This window comes from Salvelinus sp. IW2-2015, linkage group LG11 (genome assembly GCF_002910315.2).
Source record: "Salvelinus sp. IW2-2015 linkage group LG11, ASM291031v2, whole genome shotgun sequence".
Classification (NCBI taxonomy): Eukaryota; Metazoa; Chordata; class Actinopteri; order Salmoniformes; family Salmonidae; genus Salvelinus; species Salvelinus sp. IW2-2015.
Genome location: NC_036851.1, coordinates 44,966,095 through 44,989,044, shown reverse-complemented (window position 1 = coordinate 44,989,044; position 22,950 = coordinate 44,966,095). Strand labels below are relative to the sequence as shown.

The following is a 22,950-nucleotide window of genomic DNA, read 5'->3' as shown; positions in this document are numbered from 1 at the left end:
CCATAGACCAACACTGGCAGTAGAATGGCCTTACTGAAGAGATCAGTGACTTTCAACGTGGCACCGTCATAGGATGTCACCTTTCCAACAAGTCAGTTGGTCAAATTTCTGCCCTGCTAGAGCTGCCCCGGTCAACTGTAAGTGCTGTTATTGTGAAGTGGAAACATCTAGGAGCAACAGCGGCTCAGCCGCGAAGTGGTAGGCCACACAAGCTCACAGAACGAGACTGCAGAATGCTGAAGCACGTTGAGCGTTCCACACTGCCTCTGGAAGCAACGTCATCACAGTAACTGTTTGTTGGGAGCTTCATGAAATGGGTTTCTATAGCTGAGCAGCCACACACAAGCCTAAGGTCCCCAATGTGCAATGCCAACCGTCGTCTGGAGTGGGGTAAAGCTTGCCTCTATTGGATTCTGGAGCAGTGGAAACGCATTCTCTGGAGAGATGAATCTCGCTTCACCATCTGGGAAGTCCGACAGACGGATCTGGGTTTGGCGAATGCCAGGAGAACACTACCTGCCCGAATGCATAGTGCCAACTTTAATGTTTGGTGGAGGAGGATTAATGGTCTGGGGCTGTTTTTCATGGTTCGGGCTACGCCCCTTAGTTCCAATAAAGAGAAATCTTAGCGCTACAGAATACAATGACATTCCAGACGATTCTGTGCTTCCAACTTTGTGGTAACAGTTTGGGAAAAGCCCTTTCCTGTTTCAGCATGACAATGCCACCATGCACAAAGTGAGGTCCATGCAGAAATGGTTTGTTGAGATAGGTGTGGAAGAACTTGACTGGCCTGCACAAAGCCCTGACCTCAACACCATCGAACACCTTTGGGATGAATTGTAACGCCGACTGCGACCCAGGTCTAATCATCGAACATCAATGCCCAACATCACTAATGCTCTTGAGGCTGAATGGAAGCATGTCACCGCAGCAATGTTCCATCATCTAGTAGAAAGCCTTCCCAGAAGAGTGGAGGCTATAGCAGCAAATGGGGGACCAACTCCATATTAATGCCCATGATTTTGGAATGAGATGTTTGACGAGCAGGTGTCCACATACTCATGTAGGTCATGTAGTGTAGTTATTCACATGAAATAAATTGAGGTCCAAAGATGAAAATATGATCATAAACCAGGAGTATATTGATGAATCTAGATTCTTAGAATATCCCCATGCTCTAGTCAGACACCATAATCCTATCCAAAAGTCAGTCTAAGCTCCCTGATACATGTACTGTAAAAACAATAATCATTCAACTATTAACATAGATAATATCATTTTTTGAAGGGACTTCCATAACATATACTTTTGGTCATGTAGCTTATGTGTTTACACACCTTGATTGCAGAAACGCTTTTCTATTCCCAGGAGAGTAACAAAATGGTTTGTGTCCTCTTGGTCATGGTTATTAATGGTTGATCATTGTTGTTTGAATGTTGGACAACAGCAGAATATGTTGCATTTTAGGCTGATTGGAACAACTGGGACCATTCACAAAACAAGTTCAAGCTTTTTCTTTGCTCTTTCTTGTAGTAGTTTGTTTCACGACTTCATCATGTGATTTTTATTACCGGCACAATTCAATCATGTTAAGAGTTTCCCATGAAAAACTGGAATGTTTGTTTTCAGTTTCCACAAGACCAAATCACTCAGTCACTCAGAAAATAATCTATGATTCAGCACTTTCACTCTGCAGCTTCGACGACCTCGTTGAAATGTAATACACAGCTTGTTTTTTAGGCGTTAAATTGTTTACTTCCTGAGAATTCCCATGCGGAAGGATGTTTTGTGTTCACAAACTTGAGGCCCGTCACGGAGATAAAAGTACCAATTAAACATTGAACTATTTGATTGTACACATGATTATATTTCATGTACATGTTTTCCTATATATCATCTTAAAATCTTTGAATCAAATCAAATGCAACTTACAACCCCATCTCTCCCCAGCATCTCAAAGCTCCCTTCCTCACTCGGAGTCGGCACTACGGTGTTTGTGATAGACTATCGATGGTGTCGCTTTCTCTGCGCTTCGTTAAACTGGCCTGGCCATAATTGGAATCATCTGTGTGGTCCTGGTGCAGAGCATGGTGTCATTGTGTCTGGACCTCGAGTGGACAGAGGGTGGGGGATGAGAGGAAGGGTCAAGCCAAGGGACCGACCCTCAACATCTGTACTTGGCTCTCGCTCTTTCTGCTCAATAGACAGCATGAATGTATTACTACATTTGGAAGTATGAGGGGGGGGGGGGAGTGGTGTGGAGTGGATTTATCACTACACAGGAAGTGCTTTACACAGGGGTGTCAGTGTGAGGTCATATGGTGTTGGTGYGGGCTGGTTTTTATTTAACCTTTTTTTAACTAGGCAAGTCAGTTAAGAACAAGTTCTTATTTATAGTGATGGCCTACATTTTTATTTAACTTTTTTATTTCACCTTTATTTAACCTGGTAGGCCAGTTGAGAACAAGTTCTCATTTACAGCTGCGACCTGACCAAGATAAAGCAAAGCAGTGCGACGAAAACAACACAGAGTTACACATGGGATTAACAAACGTACAGTCAATAACAAAATAGAAAAATCTGTATACAGTGTGTGCACATGAAGGAGGTAAGGCAATAAATATGCCAATAGTGGCAAAGTAATTACAATTTAGCAATTTACTCTCGAGTGATATATGTGCAGATGAGGATGTGCAAGTAGAAATACTGGTGTGCAAAACAAAAACAAAAACAAATATGGGGATGAGGTAGGTAGTTGGTTGGACTATTTACAGATGGGCTGTGTACAGCTGCAGCGATCGGTAAGCTGCCCTGACAGCTGATGCTTAAAGTTAGTGAGCGAGATATAAGTCTCCAACTTCAGTGATTTTTGCAGTTCGTTCCAGTCATTGGCAGCAGAGAACAGGAAGGAAAGGCGGCCAAAGGAGGTGTTGGCTTTGGGGATGACCAGTGAAATATACCTGCTGGAGCGCGTACTACGGGTGGGTGTTGCTATGGTGACCAGTGAGCTGAGATATGGCGGGGCTTTACCTAGCAAAGACTTATAGATCACCTGGAGCCAGTGGGTTTGGCGACGAATATGTAGCGAGGACCAGCCAACGAGATTATACACGGAGCAGTGGTGGGTAGTATATGGGGCTTTGGTGACAAAACGGATAGCACTGTGATAGACTGCATCCAATTTGCTGAGTAGAGTGTTGGAGGCTATTTTGTAAATGACTTCGCCAAAGTCAAGGATCGGTAGGATAGTCAGTTTTCCGAGGGAATGTTTGGCAACATGAGTGAAGGAGGCTTTGATGCGATATAGGAAGCCGGTTCTAGATTTAACTTTGGATTGGAGATGCTTAATGTGAGTCTGGAAGAAGAGTTTACAGTCTAACCAGACACCTAGGTATTTATAGTTGTCCACATATTCTAAGTCAGAACCGTCCAGAGTAGTGATGCTAGTCGGGCGGGCAGGTGCCGGCAGCGATCGGTTGAAGAGCATGCATTTCGTTTTACTAGCATTTAAGAGCAGTTGGAGGCCACGGAAGGAGTGTTGTATGGCGTTGAAGCTCGTTTGGAGGTTTGTTAACACAGTGTCCAAAGAAGGGCCAGATGTATACAGAATGGTGTCGTCTGCGTAGAGGTGGATCAAAGAATCACCAGCAGCAAGAGCAACATCATTGATGTATACAGAGAAAAGAGTCGGCCTGAGAATTGAACCCTGTGGCACCCCCATAGAGACTGCCAGAGGTCCGGACAACAGGCCCTCCAACTTAACACACTGAACTCTATCTGAGAAGTAGTTAGTGAACCAGGCGAGGCAGTCATTAGAGAAACCAAGGCTGTTTAGTCTGCCGTTAAGAATACGGTGATTGACAGAGTCGAAAGCCTTGGCCAGGTCGATGAAGACGAAACTACTGTCTTTTGTTTCAATTCAACCCAGGGTTCAACTAAAAATAAACAATACATATAGGCCAGGGGTTTCAAGCTCTGGTTGTTTTGAAATGTAATCTTCAAGTTAATCATTAAAATGTTGGATTCATGTCTCCATCTCAACCAAAAATCTAAGTTAAAGAATAGGACTAAATCAAATCAAACTTTAAATGCACTTTAAATATTGTTTGATTTGATTTAATCCTATTGTTGGACTTTGATTATTGGTTGAGATGGAGATGTGAATTCAATATACCAATTATTAATTTGTAGACAAAATGGAATTAAAGCCAGACTAAGTCAGTGGCACAAAATATGTTGATATTTAGTTGTGTTGACAACCAAACATAATTCAATGTAACTTCTGCAACACAGTAAATAGCCTATTAACTTGTAGACAAGTTAACAAATTATATGTTGGATTCACGTCTCCAACTAAAGTAAAAATAAAAGTTAAAGAATAGGATTAAGTCAGTTGCTCAGATGAAACTATCAAAGCATTAGATATTTGGTTGCGTTGTCAACCAAACACAATTCAATATTACTTTTGTAATACAGTAAATAGCCTAAATTTATCTTAAAAAACAATTGTAGCAGTATTTATTCAACCTTAAAATGAGTAACACACCCATGGCCACATTTTGAAGATAGGCTACTGTAACTATACATGTCTTCTTATGTAATCATAGAATGCATGCATGTTAAAGATGGCATAGAAAGGTTGCAGGTCTGTGGAGATCTTCACAATTGCTATAATAATCTGTGCAGAATCTCTAACAGCATTGATCATTTGCACTATGTAGTTTTAATGTAATCTCAACAGCAATCCAGGTCCTTTGGTTCTGTTATTAGATGAAGAACAGTGATAACACATTAAGTTGTTGTATAAATACAAAATATCTGATATTGTACTCCTATTTTAACTTTTCTATGCTTTTAAATGGTTGAAAGCGCAGTGACAACACATTGGGAATTCAACAAACGTCTGGCTGTCTTTTTGAGTGGGTGAATAAAGGTTGAAATCTCATTGATTAACATCTCAATCAAATATTACACACATTTCCACATTGAAATGACCTAGTGTGCCCAGTGGGAACACACTTATGAAGATAATGACCATTGACTGTAGGATACACGTATGGTTACCACCACCATTTGGAAAACGTAGGATGCTTGGAGTCAAGTTTGAGACAACGTTGTGTGTGTGTTTGCGGGTTAATGCTTTCCCCCCCCCCCCCACTGATATTGTGACAGACAATGTCCAGCAGCTCCCTGGCAAACCTTTAATTGCTCTTCAAAGATGAAAGGAGATTATTTACTAATGTATGTTCATCATATGTAAACAATGCAACAAAAAAAACAATGCAGATTTTTTCTATTGTGTTATTGACTGTACGTTTGTTTATGTGTAACTCTGTGTTGTTTGATTTTGTCGCACTGCTTTGCTTTATCTTGGCCAGGTCGCAGTTGTAAATGAGAACTTGTTCTCAACTGGCCTACCTGGTTAAATAAAGGTGAAATAAATGTTTTAAAATAAAATGTAAATTCCATGAGAGACAAAACATCTGCAACAGGTCTCGTCATGTTTGCGGAAATGTCTGGGAAAAAAAGAACTTGTGTTACGTTGTTGTTGTATTTTCTTGTGGTTTCCTTAGCGATAGGACAGAGGTGTATCTTGGCGACGAGAACTCCCTGACCCTGACCTTCAATGCCAGGAACGAGGGAGAGGGCGGGGCCTACGAGGCAGAGCTTTACGTGGTGCTGCCCGCGGAGGCTGACTACAGTGGTATAGCCCGCAACAACGCGGTGAGGGAGCAACCATCTGTCCTGTCCCTCTTATGTTACGGCTAAAGTTCATAATATGTTTCTAATGGAAACGACAGTGCTAAAATAACAGTGCTAAAATAATAAAGATACATATGCTAATCCACATAACAATAATTTAACTAATACCAATATAGTGTTGATACTAATGATAGCCTGATGACTAAAACAATGGTTATGATATAAATGTTTTGAGAAAACGTGGAAATGCTGTGAAGTAAATCTCCGTCTTTGTCTCTCTTGCCATAATTCTGCTCGTACTGTATCTCATAAGCAGAGTCTGACTCAGCTGACCTGTAGCTACGAGGCAGAGAATCAGACCCGCTATCTGGTCTGTGACCTGGGCAACCCTATGAAGTCTGGAACAAGTGTAAGTGGATCTTCATGGACTAACTGTTTCTTAAATTCAAATTGAGCTTTATTGTCACAAAAGGAACAATCCAATGTTGCCACAGCAGTATGGTACTTCTGTCCCTCTGATTGTGAGTTTCTGTATGTCTTTGCAATTCTGGGTCTTTACGACTGATACTGCGTGGTCCAGATTGATCCAGGGTCTGTTAATGACTGTTTGTGTGTTTGACGGACTGCCTTGCTGACAGATCTGAGGTAGCTTTATCTCTAGTGTCTGATCGCCTGTCTTTTCTATGGATCTTCACAGTTGTGGGCAGGCCTCCGCTTCACTGTGCCTCGACTGAAGGACACTCACAATACAGTGCAGTTTGAGCTCCAGATACGCAGGTAAGTCACAGTTGCAGCTTCAGCACAGAAAGTGTATAAATTACTTTGTATTTATTGAATGTATTCATATTTAGTTGAATGTGAGTGATTAAATGTTTTTTTCCCCTTTTAAATGTGTTTCGTTAAAAAAGTACCTACATTCTTCTAAATACTTCCATACTTATTACCTTGTCCTGACTGAGCTAAGGTTAGGGTTAGTGGATAGTTAGTTCAAGTGTTGTCGACAGTTAGGCGAACGTCTACAAACCATCTACAGTATTTGGCACAATCCAAATGAAGTGTTGCACTTGTCTGTTCTTTCTCCGCTCAGTAAAAATGAGAATAAATCCCAGAGTGATGATGAGCTCTTTCATCTGGAAGTGGCTGTGGTTGCTGATGTTATCCTACAGGGGTGAGTCATCATGGCTGGATGGACGAACGAACAAACAAACTAATTACTGAATGCTCTCCATCACCATCACTAATAAACATACTCCCTGTTTAGCTACACTCAAATTGACTGGGTACCAATATATTGCAACTCAACAGCCCCAGCGACATTGTAAAATATCTTTCTTTATAAACTGGGCGGTTCGATCCCTAAGTGCTGATTGGCTGACAGGCGTGGTATATCAGACTGTATACCACGGCTATGACAAAACACTTATTTCTACTGCTCAAATTCCGTTGGTAACCAGTTTATAATAGCAATAAGGCACCTCGGGGGTTTGTGGTATATGGCCAACATACAACGGCTAAGGGCTGTATCCAGGCACTCCGCGTTGCGTCGTGCTTATATAACCGTGGTATATTGGCCATATACCACACTCCCTCGGGCCTTATTGCTGGAGTACCACATTCTGTTGGGTATGTCTACTGCATCCACTCCTACTCGTTTATCCTCTTTTCCAACGTGTATCTTTCTCCTATTCTCAATTTAAGCGTTTCTCATCCGGACAAGCTCCTCTTCCCTCCTCCGAACTGGAGGATGAGCCACAGCCTACAAGAGGAGCAGGATGTTGGGCCTGAGATCCAGCATGTGTACGAGGTACTCAGCGTGTGCCACGAGTTACTCAGTGTGTGCCACGAGAGTTTATTTTGTGTTGTGTTTATTTTTATTAAGTGGAGTCAAATAGGGTTGGGTTGTTGAACAAATGCTTATCTTCTTAGCTTCCTGGTACAGTATGCTGACTTGGGTTCTCTCTCGCTCTCTCTTCCTCACTCTCTCCTCCTCTGTCTCTTCCTCTTTCTCTCTGTCTCTCTCTCTTTCAGTTGGTGAACAACGGGCCCAGTATGATCAGTCAGTCAGTGCTGGAGCTGCGCTGCCCTCTGAAATCTCAGGGTCACGACCTGTTGTACCCTCTGGAGGTCATCACTCAGGGACCACTCGACTGCAGCTCCAACCACACACTCAATGCACTGAAGCTCAAGGTGAGGGACAGACTTACACACATACATACAAAAGGACCTGCTGATATTATACTTCCACAGGCACTCATCCCAGATACTGTATACATTCACGCCCACCCCTGATACCTTGTCTTTTACTTTGTGTAGTGTCATATCATTCACACTATTTATGCCAAGGATATGCAGTGGTCCAGTGGTACCCAGATAACTATTCTGTGTGTGTTGCCAGCTCCAGCCTCCTACAACAGAGCAGCCACCCTCACCACTGACAGCCATCCCTGAACACCACATCCAGAGGAGAGAGGTCTACAGGGATACTCTGGATGAACAAGGCAACCTGGTGAGATAACCTGGTGTGTGTCTGTGTTTTGGGGAAGACGGTTGGTGGGGTTCTACAGTCACCTCTGGTACGTGCAGTTAGTGTGATGTTGTTGGCATGTACGGTGAGAACAATTATTGCTGAAAGAAAACCCCCAGACCGATAAAAAAACAGAACTCATTGTAGCTACAGATTCTTCAAATGGAAACATGACTATGCACGCACGCACACACACAGCCATCCACTGACAGGACTAACCCCACTCTCAGTCCCTACAGTGTTATAAAGCCAGCCAGTAGTGCCTCCCGAGAGCTGTTCATCTGATCCCCCATATGAAGACCGGGAGATGTTTTCCCTTATTGTTTCCTCTCTTTTTCTCTCACGTTCCACCCCCCCACCCCACCACAGACTCGTCTTGTTTAGGGGTTCGACATGCCTAACCCATGTGGCGTCAACACTGACACACGGCCGCCGAGGTCTATTGACTCTGAAAACAGTAAAACAACAGATAGCTGCTGTTAAATGAAGTCAGTTGGCACTTGGTCCGGGAGCAGAGAAGCTAGAGAGTATAGTGGTGATAATGAGGTGTCTTATGGGAGTTTATTGGCCTGCCTAATCTCTTCTCTTCCTGAAGTCATTGTCTATTATTCTTTTGTATTTATGTTCGTAGTTTTTCATCGTAAATGAAGTCTCCCTCTTTGGGTCAAGGCTTTCGTTTCATGTCCTAACGATAACCTCATGAGCTGAATTACAACAGAAAGAAAACATGAAAAGCCATCCATGGTTTCCCCTAATACCGCAAAACACAAACTGAAGGTAAATTATTTTATTGTGAAAGGAGATGAGGATATCTATCATAATAAGCTCTGATCATAATTATACGTTGTAGAGAATTCATTTTATGTGAAATAAATGTCTCCCGCTCTTTGTTTTTGTCCTCTTACATTCTCCACCACAGAACAATTAACCATGGCTCCTCATTTTACACCAAGGACACAAAACTACAAACTAGTGTCATTCCCTTTCATTAAAAGCAATGGGAATCTCTCTCTACCAAAACCTAAAAGTAAACTATCCAGTGTTTCCAGATTTCTATGAAACATTACCTATAATTAATTACAATTATGAGTTATATACTTTTACTTCATATTTTTTATATTTTAGGTATGTTAAAAAGCAGCTTTTCTGTGTTGTAATGGTGTGGCAGTACCCCAACAACAGAATGGTGCGGGCGTATAACGGTTATTAAAAATATTCAGGACACTGATTGACCAGCTCAGCCAATGAGGCAGAATGACATCATTCTCCATGAGGAAATAGCAAGCATGTTTTAAATGGTCTGTTTGCAAAACAGGTTTAAAACTTCTTATGGCTGGGGGCAGTATTGAGTAGCTTGGATGAATAAGCTGCCCAGAGTAAACTGCCTGCTACTCAGTCCCAGAAGCTAAGATATGCATATTATTAGTGGAGTTGGATATAAAACACTCTGAAGTTTCTAAAACTGTTTGAATGATGTCTGTGAGTATAACAGAACTCATATGGCAGACAAAAACCTGAGAAAAAAATCCAACCAGGAAGTGAGTAATCTGAGGTTTGTAGGTTTGCCTATCCAATATACAGTGTCTTTGGAGTCATATTGCACTTCCTACGGCTTTCACTAGATGTCAACAGTCTTTAGAACCTTGTTTGATGCTTCTACTGTGAAGAATGAGGGAAGGAGAGCTCTTTGAGTCAGGTGTCTGGCATGAGTTGACCACGTGAGCTCCGGTAAGACCGACCTGCGTTCCATCGCATTTCTGAAGGCAAAGAAATTCTCCGGTTGAAACATTATTGAAGATGTATGTTAAAAACATCCTAAAGATTGATTCTATACATCGTTTGACATGTTTCTACGAACTGTAATGGAATTTTTTGACTTTGTCTAGACCTAGTGCCTGCGCATTTGGATTACTGTACTAAACGCGCGAACAAAAAGGAGGTATTTGGACATAAATTATGGACGTTATCGAACAAAACAAACATTTATTGTGGTACTGGGATTCCTGGGAGTGCATTCTGATGAAGATCATCAAAGGTAAGTGAATATTTATAATACTATTTCTGGCTTCTGTTGACTCCACAACATGGCGGGTATCTGTATGGCTTGTTTGGGCTCTGAGCGCTGTACTCAGATTATAGCATGGTGTGCTTTTTCCGTAAAGTTTTTTTGAAATCTGACACAGCGGTTGCATTAAGGAGAAGTTTATCTAAAGTTCCATGTTTAATACTTGTTTCTTTTTATCAATGTTTATTATGAGTATTTCTGTAAATTCATGTGGCTCTCTGCAAAATCACCGGATGTTTTGGAGGCAAAACATTACTGAACATAACGCGCCAATGTAAACTAAGATTTTTGGATATAAATATGAACTTTATCGAACAAAACATACATGTATTGTGTAACATGAAGTCCTATGAGTGTCATCTGATGAAGATCATCAAAGGTTAGTGATTAATTTTATCTCTATTTCTGCTTTTTGTGACTCCTCTCTTTGGCTGGAAAAATGGCTGGGTTTTTCTGTGACTAGGTACTGACCCAACATAATCGTTTTGTGTGCTTTCGTCGTAAAGCCTTTTTGAAATCAGACACTGTGGCTGGATTTACAACAAGTTTATCTTTAAAATGGTGTAAAATACTTGTATGTTTGAGACATTTTAATTATGAGATTTCTGTTGTTTGTATTTGGCGCCCTGCACTTTCACTGGCTGTTGTCAAGTCGATCCCGTTAACGGGATAAGAAGTTTAAGGTGGGTTTTTTAAAGTGTTTTTTTTTCTCCAATTTATACTTTGGCCACAAATACGAGTATAAGACGAGTCAACATTATTTGGGTATGGGTTAACAGAATATGAACTTTTAAAAGTACAATTTTCCCTGGACAGTTACTTTAAAGATACATTATCAGGGGCAAAAATCGGATATCAACTTTGGATGGGACAAGTACATGGAATTTTCTCAAGAGCAATTCTTGAGGGGGACACCAAAAGTAGTGCTGTAACACATAGCCTACATTGTAATATGTTAAATGTATATTGAGGAACCATAATTACTACTACTGGATAATTGATAGGTAGTTAACTAAAGGGTTGTCCCAACTTGTTCAAATGTTTACATCGTTATAATACTACTAATAATAATAGTTATAGCAGTGTTCCTTATCATTCCAGTATGTATTTACAACCAGCAATACCAAGAAAGGCCAGTATGTGGCAATGGTACTGTACACTGTGTATGGGTCCAGTTTTCGTAAATACAATGAACTTGGTGCGATCTCATCTAAAATAATCTCCATTGAGAACCCTCACAAAGTTGGTCTCAGTATTGAATTGACCTTTTAAATAGACTTTTTCTGATACATTTATATAGTCATTAAATATGTGCCACTGGCCTGAGTCTTCTACAATATCTTTACAAGAACAAAAAGCTCAAAATAAGTACAGTTCTAAAAGCGAAATAACTACTTCAATGAATAACTCAAATAAATCATCCAAAATGTCCTTCTAAAATACATATTTATTGTTCAGTCAGTGTCTCACCTCTTCAAACAGCACCTATAGACAAGTATGTCACACAAAGTACGCAATTTTAAATAAAATAACATAAAATAAATCATTAGTAGGTGTACTGTCATGTACTAAAAACTGAAAACTACTAAACAAAAGAACAAATATCATACTATACACCAGGGGTTCTCAAACAGGGTTCCGTGGAGCCCCAGGGGTCCCTGGTGTAATTGCAAGATGTCCTTGAAATAAAAAAGTGTAATGAACGTATTCAGCACAAGGATTCCAGTAACTTTACATATAATATAGAGGGGTGGAGGTCCCTGAGGACCACTCAAAACCTTGCCCGCTTTGCTCAAAATATGCAGGGGTTCCANGATTCCAGTAACTTTACATATAATATAGAGGGGTGGAGGTCCCTGAGGACCACTCAAAACCTTGCCCGCTTTGCTCAAAATATGCAGGGGTTCCAATACCCAAAAAGGGTTGAGAACCACTGCTATACATACTACTGAACAAAAGAACCGAACATATGTTTGCTGGTTTCAATGGATCTAACAAATTGCTGGCAGATATTTTCCCTCTTGAGACTGTCTAGCCTGTCTTTATGTACATTACAGACAACTACGCCGTTCAGTCTCTCTTGGCCCATGCTGGTCCGTAACCAAGTCTTCAACCTGCGGAGTGCACTGAAACTCCTCTCAGCCTCACATGAAGACACTGGCACCACAGACAAAATTCTGATCAGCACCTCAACTTGGTCAACCCCCGCACCTCCACTGGAAGCCTCCTGAGGACCTCTGCTGCCTCTCCACTGCCCGTACCGGGTTATTTGTTGCGAAAGAGAGGCAACTGCACTGAAAGAGAATCTATGTTCAGCTCAGGGTACTGATCCAGAGACTCATCCAACTCCCCTGTGAGAAGCGCTCTTTCCAACGTTTGCAGGATGTTTAGACTGTCCTGGTCCAAACGGTCGCCAAACTGAACCTCCACACCATCCAACACTTAAAAAAATTCTGCCCTATAGTGATCCACTGCTTTGCCAGCAAATCGTCTTGAGTGTGACTCAATGGATTCAATGGAGTCAATCAATGTTGTTGCTTTCTCATACAGTGCAAGGTAGCTTTTGTCATTTCTCTTGCCCCTAAGAGAAGACCACACATAGTCGACTGCAGCCTGCATACCAGAGACAGTCTGAGTTTTCTTCTGCAGGGAAATGTTTAGACATTGAAGCTCTCCAAGAACAGCAGAGGGAAATGTGAGGCCCAACACAGTCTTGCCTTTGCTGAAGTGCTCGTATAAGCCACTGGCAGTTGAAGCTGTCTTGGATGCAGTTTTTGCCATCTCCTCTAGGCTGCTTAGTACTTGCTCATGCTGCCCTAGCACAGCTCTAATGACAGTATTCCGCACAGTCCACCTTGTTGGACATTTCAGGGTGGTCAGATTTGTATCTTTGGAAAATGGGATCATCCTCTTCTGCCCTAAGTTTCAAAAGCTGGTATAAATTTCCACTGTCATCTGTGTGGCCTCTAAAGGCTTGTCCCTGTCTTACTACATGCTGCACTGAACTAACCATTTTCACCAAGCAATGCCTTGCGTCCTCCTGCTCTTTACACCATGCGCTGGATAACTGGACACTGATTGGATTTAGTTGGTGTGCTGTTACAGTTACAAAGTGGTGGTGGGTTTGGCAGTTTTGATGTGCTGTGAATTTTTCAATGGCTTTTCTCCAGTTCCTAAATCCTGCACTAATGAAGGCAGCATCCGCTCTTTGGCCAAAAGATGGCTGGCTTGAAAACCTGTCACGACTTCCCCCGAAGTCGGTCCCTCTCCTTGTTCGGGAGATGTTCGGCGGTCGGCGTCGCCGGTCTTCTAGCTATCACCGATCGACCTTTCATTTTCCATTTGTTTTGTCTTGTCTTCCCACACACCTGGTTCCAATTCCATAATTACATGTTGTGTATTTAACCCTCTGTTTCCCCCATGTCCTTGCCTGGAATTGTTGATTGCAAGTTTGTGCACGTTGTGTCTGGCGTGCAAAGTTTTTTTCCCCATTGTATATATTTATTGTTTTTGTTCACGTGATTTTTATTATTAAACTGCGCCGTTGTAACAGTCTTTGCTCTCCTGCGCCTGACTTCTCTGCCGCCAGTACGCACTCATTACAAAACCCTTGGCTACAGTGAAAACACAACACTCCTTTTATTGATGGATTATAATGTAGCCAGGAGAAATCGCGAAACCATTTCTCTTGAAATGTCAACACTCTGTTGGCAAGAGTTTGCGGTTCTATAAATTCTAGGTGTGGCTGATATGGTTTTGTGCCATCAATGAGGTAACTGGACAATGCTGTGCCACTGTCCCCTATACTGGTGCTGCTGGCAACAAGGTTGACACCTGGTCCTGCTGTGGCTGTGACACTGTCCTCTGAAGTCTCTCTCCCTGGCTCTTTCCCTTTCACCACCCTCACTGACTCAGTCTGTCTCCTAGAAAATAAATAAGGTGTTTGCCATACTCCTAACTACCGGTACCCAAAACTACACAATTAATCACAACATCAATACCATTGCCTTAAAAAATCTTAGTTCAGTCACCAGTTTAAGTTGAGAGTGGGGGTATCCATGGCATTGTCCAATTATGTCCCTATTTTACGAGTCCAAAAAAGAGAGAACCTTTCATAATGTTGCCAAACAGACTCAACAAACTTACCTGAGACTCCCTGTCTCTGCCAGTCTGTCCCTGCCTATCTGTCCCCAGCTCTGCTGTCTGTGTGCCATCTGATGCCAGCTCTGCTGTCTGTGTGCCATCTGATGCCAGCTCTGCTGTTTGTGTGCCATCTGATGCCAGCTCTGCTGTCTGTGTGCCATCTGATGCCAGCTCTGCTGTCTGTGTGCCATCTGATGCCAGCTCTGCTGTCTGTGTNTGTGTGCCATCTGATGCCAGCTCTGCTGTCTGTGTGCCATCTGATGCCAGCTCTGCTGTCTGTGTGCCATCTGATGCCAGCTCTGCTGTCTGTGTGCCATCTGATGCCAGCTCTGCTGTTTGTGTGCCATCTGATGCCTGCTCTGCCTAATGACACATTTGAAACATTTCCATTAGTATTTCACTTCTTTCTTATGAACATTTTATCAACTAGTATATGAGATATTAGGCTACTAGGGTTCTTACTTAGTGTTTTGGTGTACTGAAAAATATTCTGATGTCCATCTTTTTTTTTTTTTTCTGCCATTTTTTTATCTGGCTGGCTGGCTACACACACACAGTGTGCAAGTTATTTACAGTAGGAGATGTCTATCATCTATTATCATTCTATAATGGGCTTCGATCTACAAGGTAGCTAGCGAGTCAGCAAACAAATGTGAAACGGATTGCAGTGACAAGGGTTGACAGCTGTATGAGTTCACCATTTACACAACGTATGCTGCAACCTTTTGTAATTTTAATATAGTTTATGCTTTCYTTTTATATTGGCTGGCTTTCCACAATAGCTGAATTTGRTGAGCTAGCAAGCACCAATTCCGTTTCTGTGGTGTTTMCTATAATCTTTGCTATCGTCAGTTTACTCCAAGATCGGCACACAGGTGCTTCAAAGTCCCGTAGCGACAATTTAGCTTTTGCAACGAGACCATTAAATATATTTAAGACAATGGTAGAAGAGTGTAGTATCGTTCAGTTTATCGCTAACCTTATCACAGGGACTTCGAAGTACTACAGCTGCATGCTGATCTTGGAATAAATTGATGATAGCAAAGGGGGGGGGGGGCAGTGGATCAAACCATTGTGAGGCAAAGGGCGGGCGGTCGCAATCTTTTGAAACTTAAAAACGAGCTATAAAGTGTCTATAATCAGCACAAGTGCTTTCATTGCGTATTATTAATATTATTGAAATTACATAGTTATGTTTACAGTGATATATAGGGAGGGACAAATCATATTTTTTCCCAGGATGGGGGGTCGCGTCCCCCCTGGGATTTTCGCCTATGTACATTATGGAAGTTGAGTTACTAATTGTTTACCTCCAATTTGGTCTTGAATGATACCCCAGAATCAAAAGTTCTGTATAGCCTCTTGTACTGCTCACAATCACCGGCTGTTAGCTGTAACTGTTTGTGAGACTGATTAAATGTAATGCACTGGTGGTCTGTATTGATGACTGTGTTCCTTCCTCCATAGTCGTGTTCTACCGCTGAGTGCTGGAGGCTGCGCTGTCATGTGGGGTTACTGGAGAGAGGAAGCAGTGTCATTCTGACCGTCCGCTCACGCATCTGGCCTGAGACCTTCCTTGAGGTGAGAGAGCGTGACTGTAGTTTGTACTGCTATCATGTCCTGTATTCTCCTTCTCCTCATATTAAATGGTCATTTGAATAGCACATGTACTGTATATTCTGTTTTGTAGATCAAATTTGATTGAATTTGGTATTAAACCTTATGATGATGTAGTATTAGTACTATAATACTACTGCTATTATTAGTAGTACAAAAAAAAAGATGAAAGAGATACAGATAAATGTAGGTCGCAAGTCTGTGGTACAATGCCGCCCTCTCCTGGTAGTGAACTTTTACAGCGAAAGGTATTTGGTTTTTGGTACACACTTTGGCAATATATTTAAAATTATTTATTCAACTCATCCTTTCTTTGGACAAATGCTGCAGAGTGCATACAAGCGGTATGTGCTGGAGTGTTCTGTGGAGTACAGAGTCGAGAAGATGCCCTATTCCATCGCTCCCAAACTCAAACCCAGTGGATCCAAGAAGGCAAGCGCTGTTTTATTTTCCCCTTTATTTAATCATCTGTTCATTTACCTTTATGGTATGGATGCTTTAGGCCTGTCCTGTCTGTGTGATTTGGGATATTGTTTGAAAATGTGCACACAAAAACTAAAAAAACCTTTATGAGTAATGTCATGTTTAGATTTTAAATCAACTATTCTTTCAAGTGACTTCTCATTTCCCCATGGTAACAACATGTTTTTGTGTTGCAGGTCCTGACTCCAGTGATGTGGAACAAGCCAGACAGCCAGTACATGGTACCACTGTGGATCATCATTCTGGCCATACTGGCTGGATTGCTGCTGCTAGCTCTGGTCATATATGTACTCTACAAGGTAAAGGTGGCCACGTAAAGGACAAACTTAAATTACAAGCATGTAATGTCATAATGCTTGTTAACTGTTTATGATTGAGAATCTGTCATATAACCAGATGATGTCTTGGGATATCACATTTTGGTTGTTATATGGTCAGGCAACCACATTACAATCTATCTTTTTTTACTTCCTTTTACAACCAGTATACGACCTGACCATGATACCACCAGTTGTTTTCAGCCAGGAAGTAGCATAAAATTGTATCTAAAAACTATTATATAAGATCAAGGGTTTCAAATTTGACAGTCTTGAAAGTGGATGTTGATAGCAAATAACGATGAACTGCAAACTAACTAAACTGTCTGGTGCTATGAGGACTATTCATGTAAATATTACCTTTGAAATTGTTCTAAGTCTCCTTTCTCTTTCAATCTTTCCAGTTGGGCTTCTTCAAACGATCCAATCCTTATGGTACAGCCATGGAGAAAGCTCAACTCAAACCACAGGCTTCTTCTGAGGCCTAAACGATGGACCATCCCAGACTTCGTTTGGAAAACTGGAAAGGCATTGCGTTGGACTTAACTTATAACTCTAAACAAACCACAGAATACTCATGTATGAAAGGAAGTCCATCCATAGGATGAGTACCACTGGGACCTCACTGGCATTCAGCCTTCTACTGCACTGAAATGCTGAAGCAGGCAAACCCACAATGAGATGTCTGGCCTGCATTATAATAGAGCTATCCTGAAAACGGGCATATTTTGCATACGGTTGCATAGACAATAATGTCTTTAAAATCCAGCTTTTTGCTTTGATGTGGGGAAATATCCATCAAAGTAGCAGCCCTGGCTGAGGCAATGGAGCATTTATTCAATTGTTTGAGTCACCAAGTACGTCTTTACCTATGAGGTGAGAATGTTGGGGAAGGTGTGCTATTGAACGATAACAGCCAAAGTCATCCGAATGCTAGGAGCAGAAATAGACTCATAAAGTGTATCAGTCAATTTAAAATGTGTTTTCTCAATGTCACAAAAACACATTGATGGAGTTTGCTACTCCAAATTGCCTTACGAAATAGACCATCCCTGACCCTGATGGCAAGTTAACATTGCCCACCATCTGCAAACAGGTGTTACTACTACTAATAGGTGCTTGTTGATCATCAGTTAGTCAGGGTCATTGCGCTGTTGGACAGCTGGCAGTATATCACCATATCTGCCAATACGAGTGCGATTTCAGATTTTCTACAGTGTAGTGGTGCCTCATAGCCACCAGTTTTACGATAAGGGCTTGCTAGCTGGAGAGAGGTCAGAGATTCTTTTAGAGGAAACGCACCTGGCCTTTTTGCTTAAACATATTATCTGTCATGTTCTTTCTGATGCATTTTGTTACTATGCAACTTGACCACATTTGTAAATACAGTGCTAGAAGTTTTTAGATAATTGTTACAGTTGAAGGATATAACCTCACATCCCCTAATCACTATTTATAACACGTTTTTGTGCATTCAACAAAATGAATTTGATCATACTTAAGGATATTTTTTCTTTGTTTTGAGTTCATGTATATTTCAAAGTAGTACATTTATAATTTTGTGAAGAGTATATCAAACTGCATTGGAAATATGTTTTTCTGTGAAATAATTCCCTCCCATGTTGGGAGCTGCCATGGCTTTTTTATGTTGTTTTGCTGTTGACGACTAAAATTAAATTACTATTTTATTTTACCCAATCCAAATACAGATGCCATATTTAATTTGTTGCAGTAATTTTCATGCACAGCAGGAAATGCAAAAAGCTTCTAAAGTTTGTAATTTCCACTTTTAAAAACGTAATTTGTCCTAACTAAAAATGTATCAACCCCTACAAAAAAAAATGCCATTAATTATAATCCACATATTTATAATTGATTTCCTGTTGCTGGAATTGGAATAGTTGTTGATGACTTTGCAAATTCTATATAGGCCTAAATAGCATCATTGATAATATATGAGTGACAACATATAGTCACATTTCATTTGCTCCATTAAACCTAACCTTTGGAATGACTTTGCTAGCAACAGTGAATCTATTTAGCTTTAAAGTGGAGAACTTTCAACAATCATTCTCACGGTAATGTCATGCCTGCTCCCACTCGTTAGGCGGTTCGGTTGGTGGTGACGTCGGGTCCAGGGGCTGCCACCGATGGAACTGGGGGTGCCTTAGCTGGATCGTCGGGCTTCCATGCCCTAGCCGGCACGAGAGGTTTCCTTGCCCCAGTTGGCTCGGAAGACGCCCATCCCACATCAGGCCTCAGCCGGATCTAACAGGTTTTTACGCACAGCCAGCTCCTCAGGCTGCTACACCTCAGCCGGATTATCGGGCTCCCACGACTCAGCGGGATCGACAGGCTTTCACGCCTCAGCTGGATTGTCAGGCTCCTATGCCTTAGCCGGCTCGCCAGACTCCCACGCGTCTGTCGGTTCGTCTGGATTTTACGCCCAGCCGGCTTGTCCAGTGCCGTACCTCGGCCAGCCCGTCAGGCTCGCCCAGGTGGGACGCGGGGTGGAGCCCCTGGGGGGGTACTGTTACGCCTGCTCCTGCTCTTCCCCCCTGACACTCGATGGCGCCAGGCTGCCCTGCATTACTCACTCCTGCCACCATCATTACACACACCTGCCTTCCCTCGTCACACGCATCAAAAACTCACCTGTTTATTACCTCCCATATATTTGTCAGTTCCCTAGCTCTGTTCCCCGCTGCTGCATTGATTGTCTTACGTCTGTGTTTTACACGATTCTGTTCCTGTCCTGTTTTCATGTGTGTTCCGATTAAATGTTGACTCCTCGTACCTGCTTCTCTTCTCCAGCGTCATTCCTAACAGGTAGCATATTGGGAATAGTCAGTGAGAAATATCTTAGCTAAACAGTGCTGAACTTGGTTAAAACCCTGGATGGGAGACCAAAGGGTAGCTGTAGATGATCAATTCTCAAGTAGGAAGTAATGCCCATGTAAGGGAGTGTGTAACTGGCGGCAGGGAAGTCAGGCGCAGGAGAGCAAAACTGGGTAATCAATGGAGCAGTTTTATTCATAAAACCACCGGAAACCAGAACAACAAACAAATGGGTACAAAACCCGTCGCGCACCAGAGAAAACGTGCACATGCACTTACAATAAACAATTCCGCACAGACATGGGGGGAACAGAGGGTTAAATACACAACATGTAATGAGGGAAATGAGACCAGGTGTGTGGGAAGACAAGACAAAACAAAAGGAAAATGAAAAGTGGATCGATGATGGCTAGAAGACCGGCGACGTCGACCGCCGCCCGAACAAGGAGAGGAACCGACTTCGGCGGAAGTCATGACAGCCCAGACTATTGGTTTTTTTAAGATAATGAATATAGCATTGAAGATCTGATGTTTTAAAGGTAAAAATTCATAATATTTTTGTGTGTTGAAATATCTAGTCAGTTATTTTATATGAATTCTGCTCCAGCTGTGTTGTGGCATGAGGTGGTTCTTTAGTACACACATGTTGTGTGAAAAGGGGTGGATACTTATGAATTTCATTTTGGTGATTAGAAGGGATAACAATGAAGCTAAGTAATAACTGTGATTGAGTGTAGATGATATGGATTATATATCATTATGTTGTCTGTTGAAATTTGGTTACCATGGTGACATAATCCCGTGGTTGAAATTTCACCCTAAAAACAAAGTTGATAATTTTTTTCAAATCCAATGTATTTTCCACGTATATGCCGCGTCACAATACGTTGACAAATGATTGTGAAACAGAGTTGATTCAACCTATTTGTGCCCAGTGGGTAGGCAGCAAGGCTGATGTAGGCTACTGTGATCTAATCACCTCTTCCGTTTTACTTCCGTATCATCCTCCAGGAAGACTAGCTGCTGCTATCGCAACAGCTAATGGGGATCCTAATAAAATACCAAATATCAAAAACCTTTTGAATGGGCTTGACGATTATATCATGAAATTTGTGAAAACACCATAATTTCATATACACAATGAGTGTACAAAACATTAAGAACACCTTACTAATATTGTGTTTTTTGCCCTCAGGAARAGCCTCAATTCATCGGGGCGTGGACTCTACAATGTGTCGAAAGCGTTCCACAGGGATGTCGGGCCATGTTGATTCTAATGCTTCCCGCAGTTGTGTCAAGTTGGCTGGATGTCCTTTGTGTGGTGGACCATTCTTGATACACACGGGAAACTGCTGAGCATGAAAAACCCAGCAGCGTTGCAGTTCTTGACACAAACTGGTGTGCCTGGCACCAACTAACATACCCTGTTCAAAGGCACTTAAATCTTGTCCATTCACCCTCAGAATGACACACATATACAATGCATGTCTTAATTGTCTCAAGGCTTAAAAATCCTTCTTTAATCCTTCCTCCCTTCATCTACATTGTTTGAAGTGGATTTAACAAGTGACATCAATAAGGGATCATAGCATTCTCCTGGTCAGTCTGCCATCATGGAAAGAGCAGGTGTTCTTAATGTTTTGTACACTCGGTGTAGATACAATTATACTGTATGTGTTTTTGGATGAATTTACTTCTGCCAGATGACTTTTATGAAGTTGTTGTGCTGAATATCCATTTCTCAAATGGATTTTTTTAGGGCATACTAAATACCAGCCATGGTTCTCTTCTCAAAAGGGTTTATGAGATTGATGCCCAGGACAGACCATGCCTGTCTAACTTCCATAGGATGCATCACAGGGGCCTGTGTTTTCATGTTATTGTAGAATTGACACTCTGGGCACTCCTTAACCTTATAGAATGAAAACACATAGTACATTGGCTATAACAAACACTCATTCATCTTAATTTATAATTTATAATTTCTTCCTAGGTTTTGGCCTTTCTAGGGAGTTTTTCCTAGCCATCGTGCTTCTACACCTGCATTGCTTGCTGTTTGGGGTTTTAGGCTGGGTTTCTGTACAGCACTTTGAGATATCAGCTGATGTACGAAGGGCTATATAAATACATTTGATTTGATTTGATAATAACAGCAATATGCGCAGTTATGAACAGGTTGTTTGGATCCTGGATGCTGATTGGTTGATAGCAGGGAGTTATAGCACCACAATCCCCATATTCCATGAGTAATGCCTGTTAACAGATCAGTTAGATTTAACAATGAACATCCACTGTCCCACAGCTCAGCCAGTTAATTTATAAACATATCTTCTGGAAAAAAGCATCTAGACAATATTTCTTCCCATGCTATTATATTAGCATTTGGTTTGGTACAGCGGGGGTTAATATATGCCTCACTGTGTGCCTATCCAACCTATGCAACATTTTATGTTTTTACTCCATCTACCAATAGGTGCTCTTCTTAGCGAGGCACTAGAAAACCTCCCTGGTCTTTGTGATTGAATCTGTGTTTGAAATTCACTGCTCGACTGAGGGACCTTGCAGATAACAGTACGTGTAGGGTACAGAGATGTGGTAGTCATTAAAAAATCCTGTTAAACACTATTATTGCACATAGACTGAGTCCATGCAACTGAAGTGACTTGTTAAGCAAATTTTTACTCATTTTTTATTAATTTCTAAAAACATAATTCCACTTTGACAATTTGTGGTATTGTGCGTAGGCCAGTGACACAATTTCAATTTAATCAATTTTAAATTCATGCTGAAACACACAAAAAAAATGAAAAAGTCTAGGGGTGCCAATACTTTCTGAAGGCACTGTAATTACCATGTTTACTGCTGTAAACTATGTTAAATATTTGCCTTTTGAAAACTAAAATTTACTAAGTCCCCAAGTGGCGCAGAGGTCTAATGCACTGCATCTCATCACTACAGACCCTGGTTTGAGTCCAGGCTGTATCACATATTGTAGGGCGGCGCACAATTGGCCTAGAGTCGTCCGCGGTAGGCTGTCATTGTAAATTAGAATTTGTTCTTAACTTCTTATGGCTGCAGGGGCAGTATTGAGTAGCTTGGATGAAAGGTGCCCAGAGTAAACTGCCTGCTCCTCAGTCCCAGTTGCTAAAATATGCATATTATTATTAATATTGGATAGAAAACACTCTGAAGTTTCTAAAACTGTTTGAATGATGTCTGTGAGTATAACAGAACTCATATGGCAGGCAAAAACCTGA

At 41.5% G+C, this 22,950-nt stretch overlaps 1 protein-coding gene across 2 annotated transcripts in view; it reads left to right on the top strand.

Annotated features, from left to right (window-relative positions):
• The window catches only part of LOC111970461 (integrin alpha-5), a 56,265-nt gene extending 36,562 nt beyond the window's left edge, over positions 1-19,703 (top strand). Inside the window, exons 20-30 of one of the 2 annotated variants that reach the window (XM_023997209.3) lie at positions 5,577-5,727; positions 6,023-6,115; positions 6,404-6,483; positions 6,794-6,874; positions 7,405-7,510; positions 7,735-7,893; positions 8,102-8,212; positions 15,906-16,019; positions 16,386-16,487; positions 16,715-16,837; positions 17,260-19,703. In XM_023997209.3, the coding sequence (XP_023852977.1) occupies positions 5,577-5,727; positions 6,023-6,115; positions 6,404-6,483; positions 6,794-6,874; positions 7,405-7,510; positions 7,735-7,893; positions 8,102-8,212; positions 15,906-16,019; positions 16,386-16,487; positions 16,715-16,837; positions 17,260-17,343 (1,204 nt within the window). In that variant the 3' untranslated portion in view covers positions 17,344-19,703. Of the gene's footprint in view, positions 1-5,576; positions 5,728-6,019; positions 6,116-6,403; positions 6,484-6,793; positions 6,875-7,404; positions 7,511-7,734; positions 7,894-8,101; positions 8,213-15,905; positions 16,020-16,385; positions 16,488-16,714; positions 16,838-17,259 lie in introns of both variants that reach the window. The other variant, XM_023997208.3, reaches the window with a different exon arrangement.
• The last annotated feature ends 3,247 nt before the right edge of the window (positions 19,704-22,950 follow it).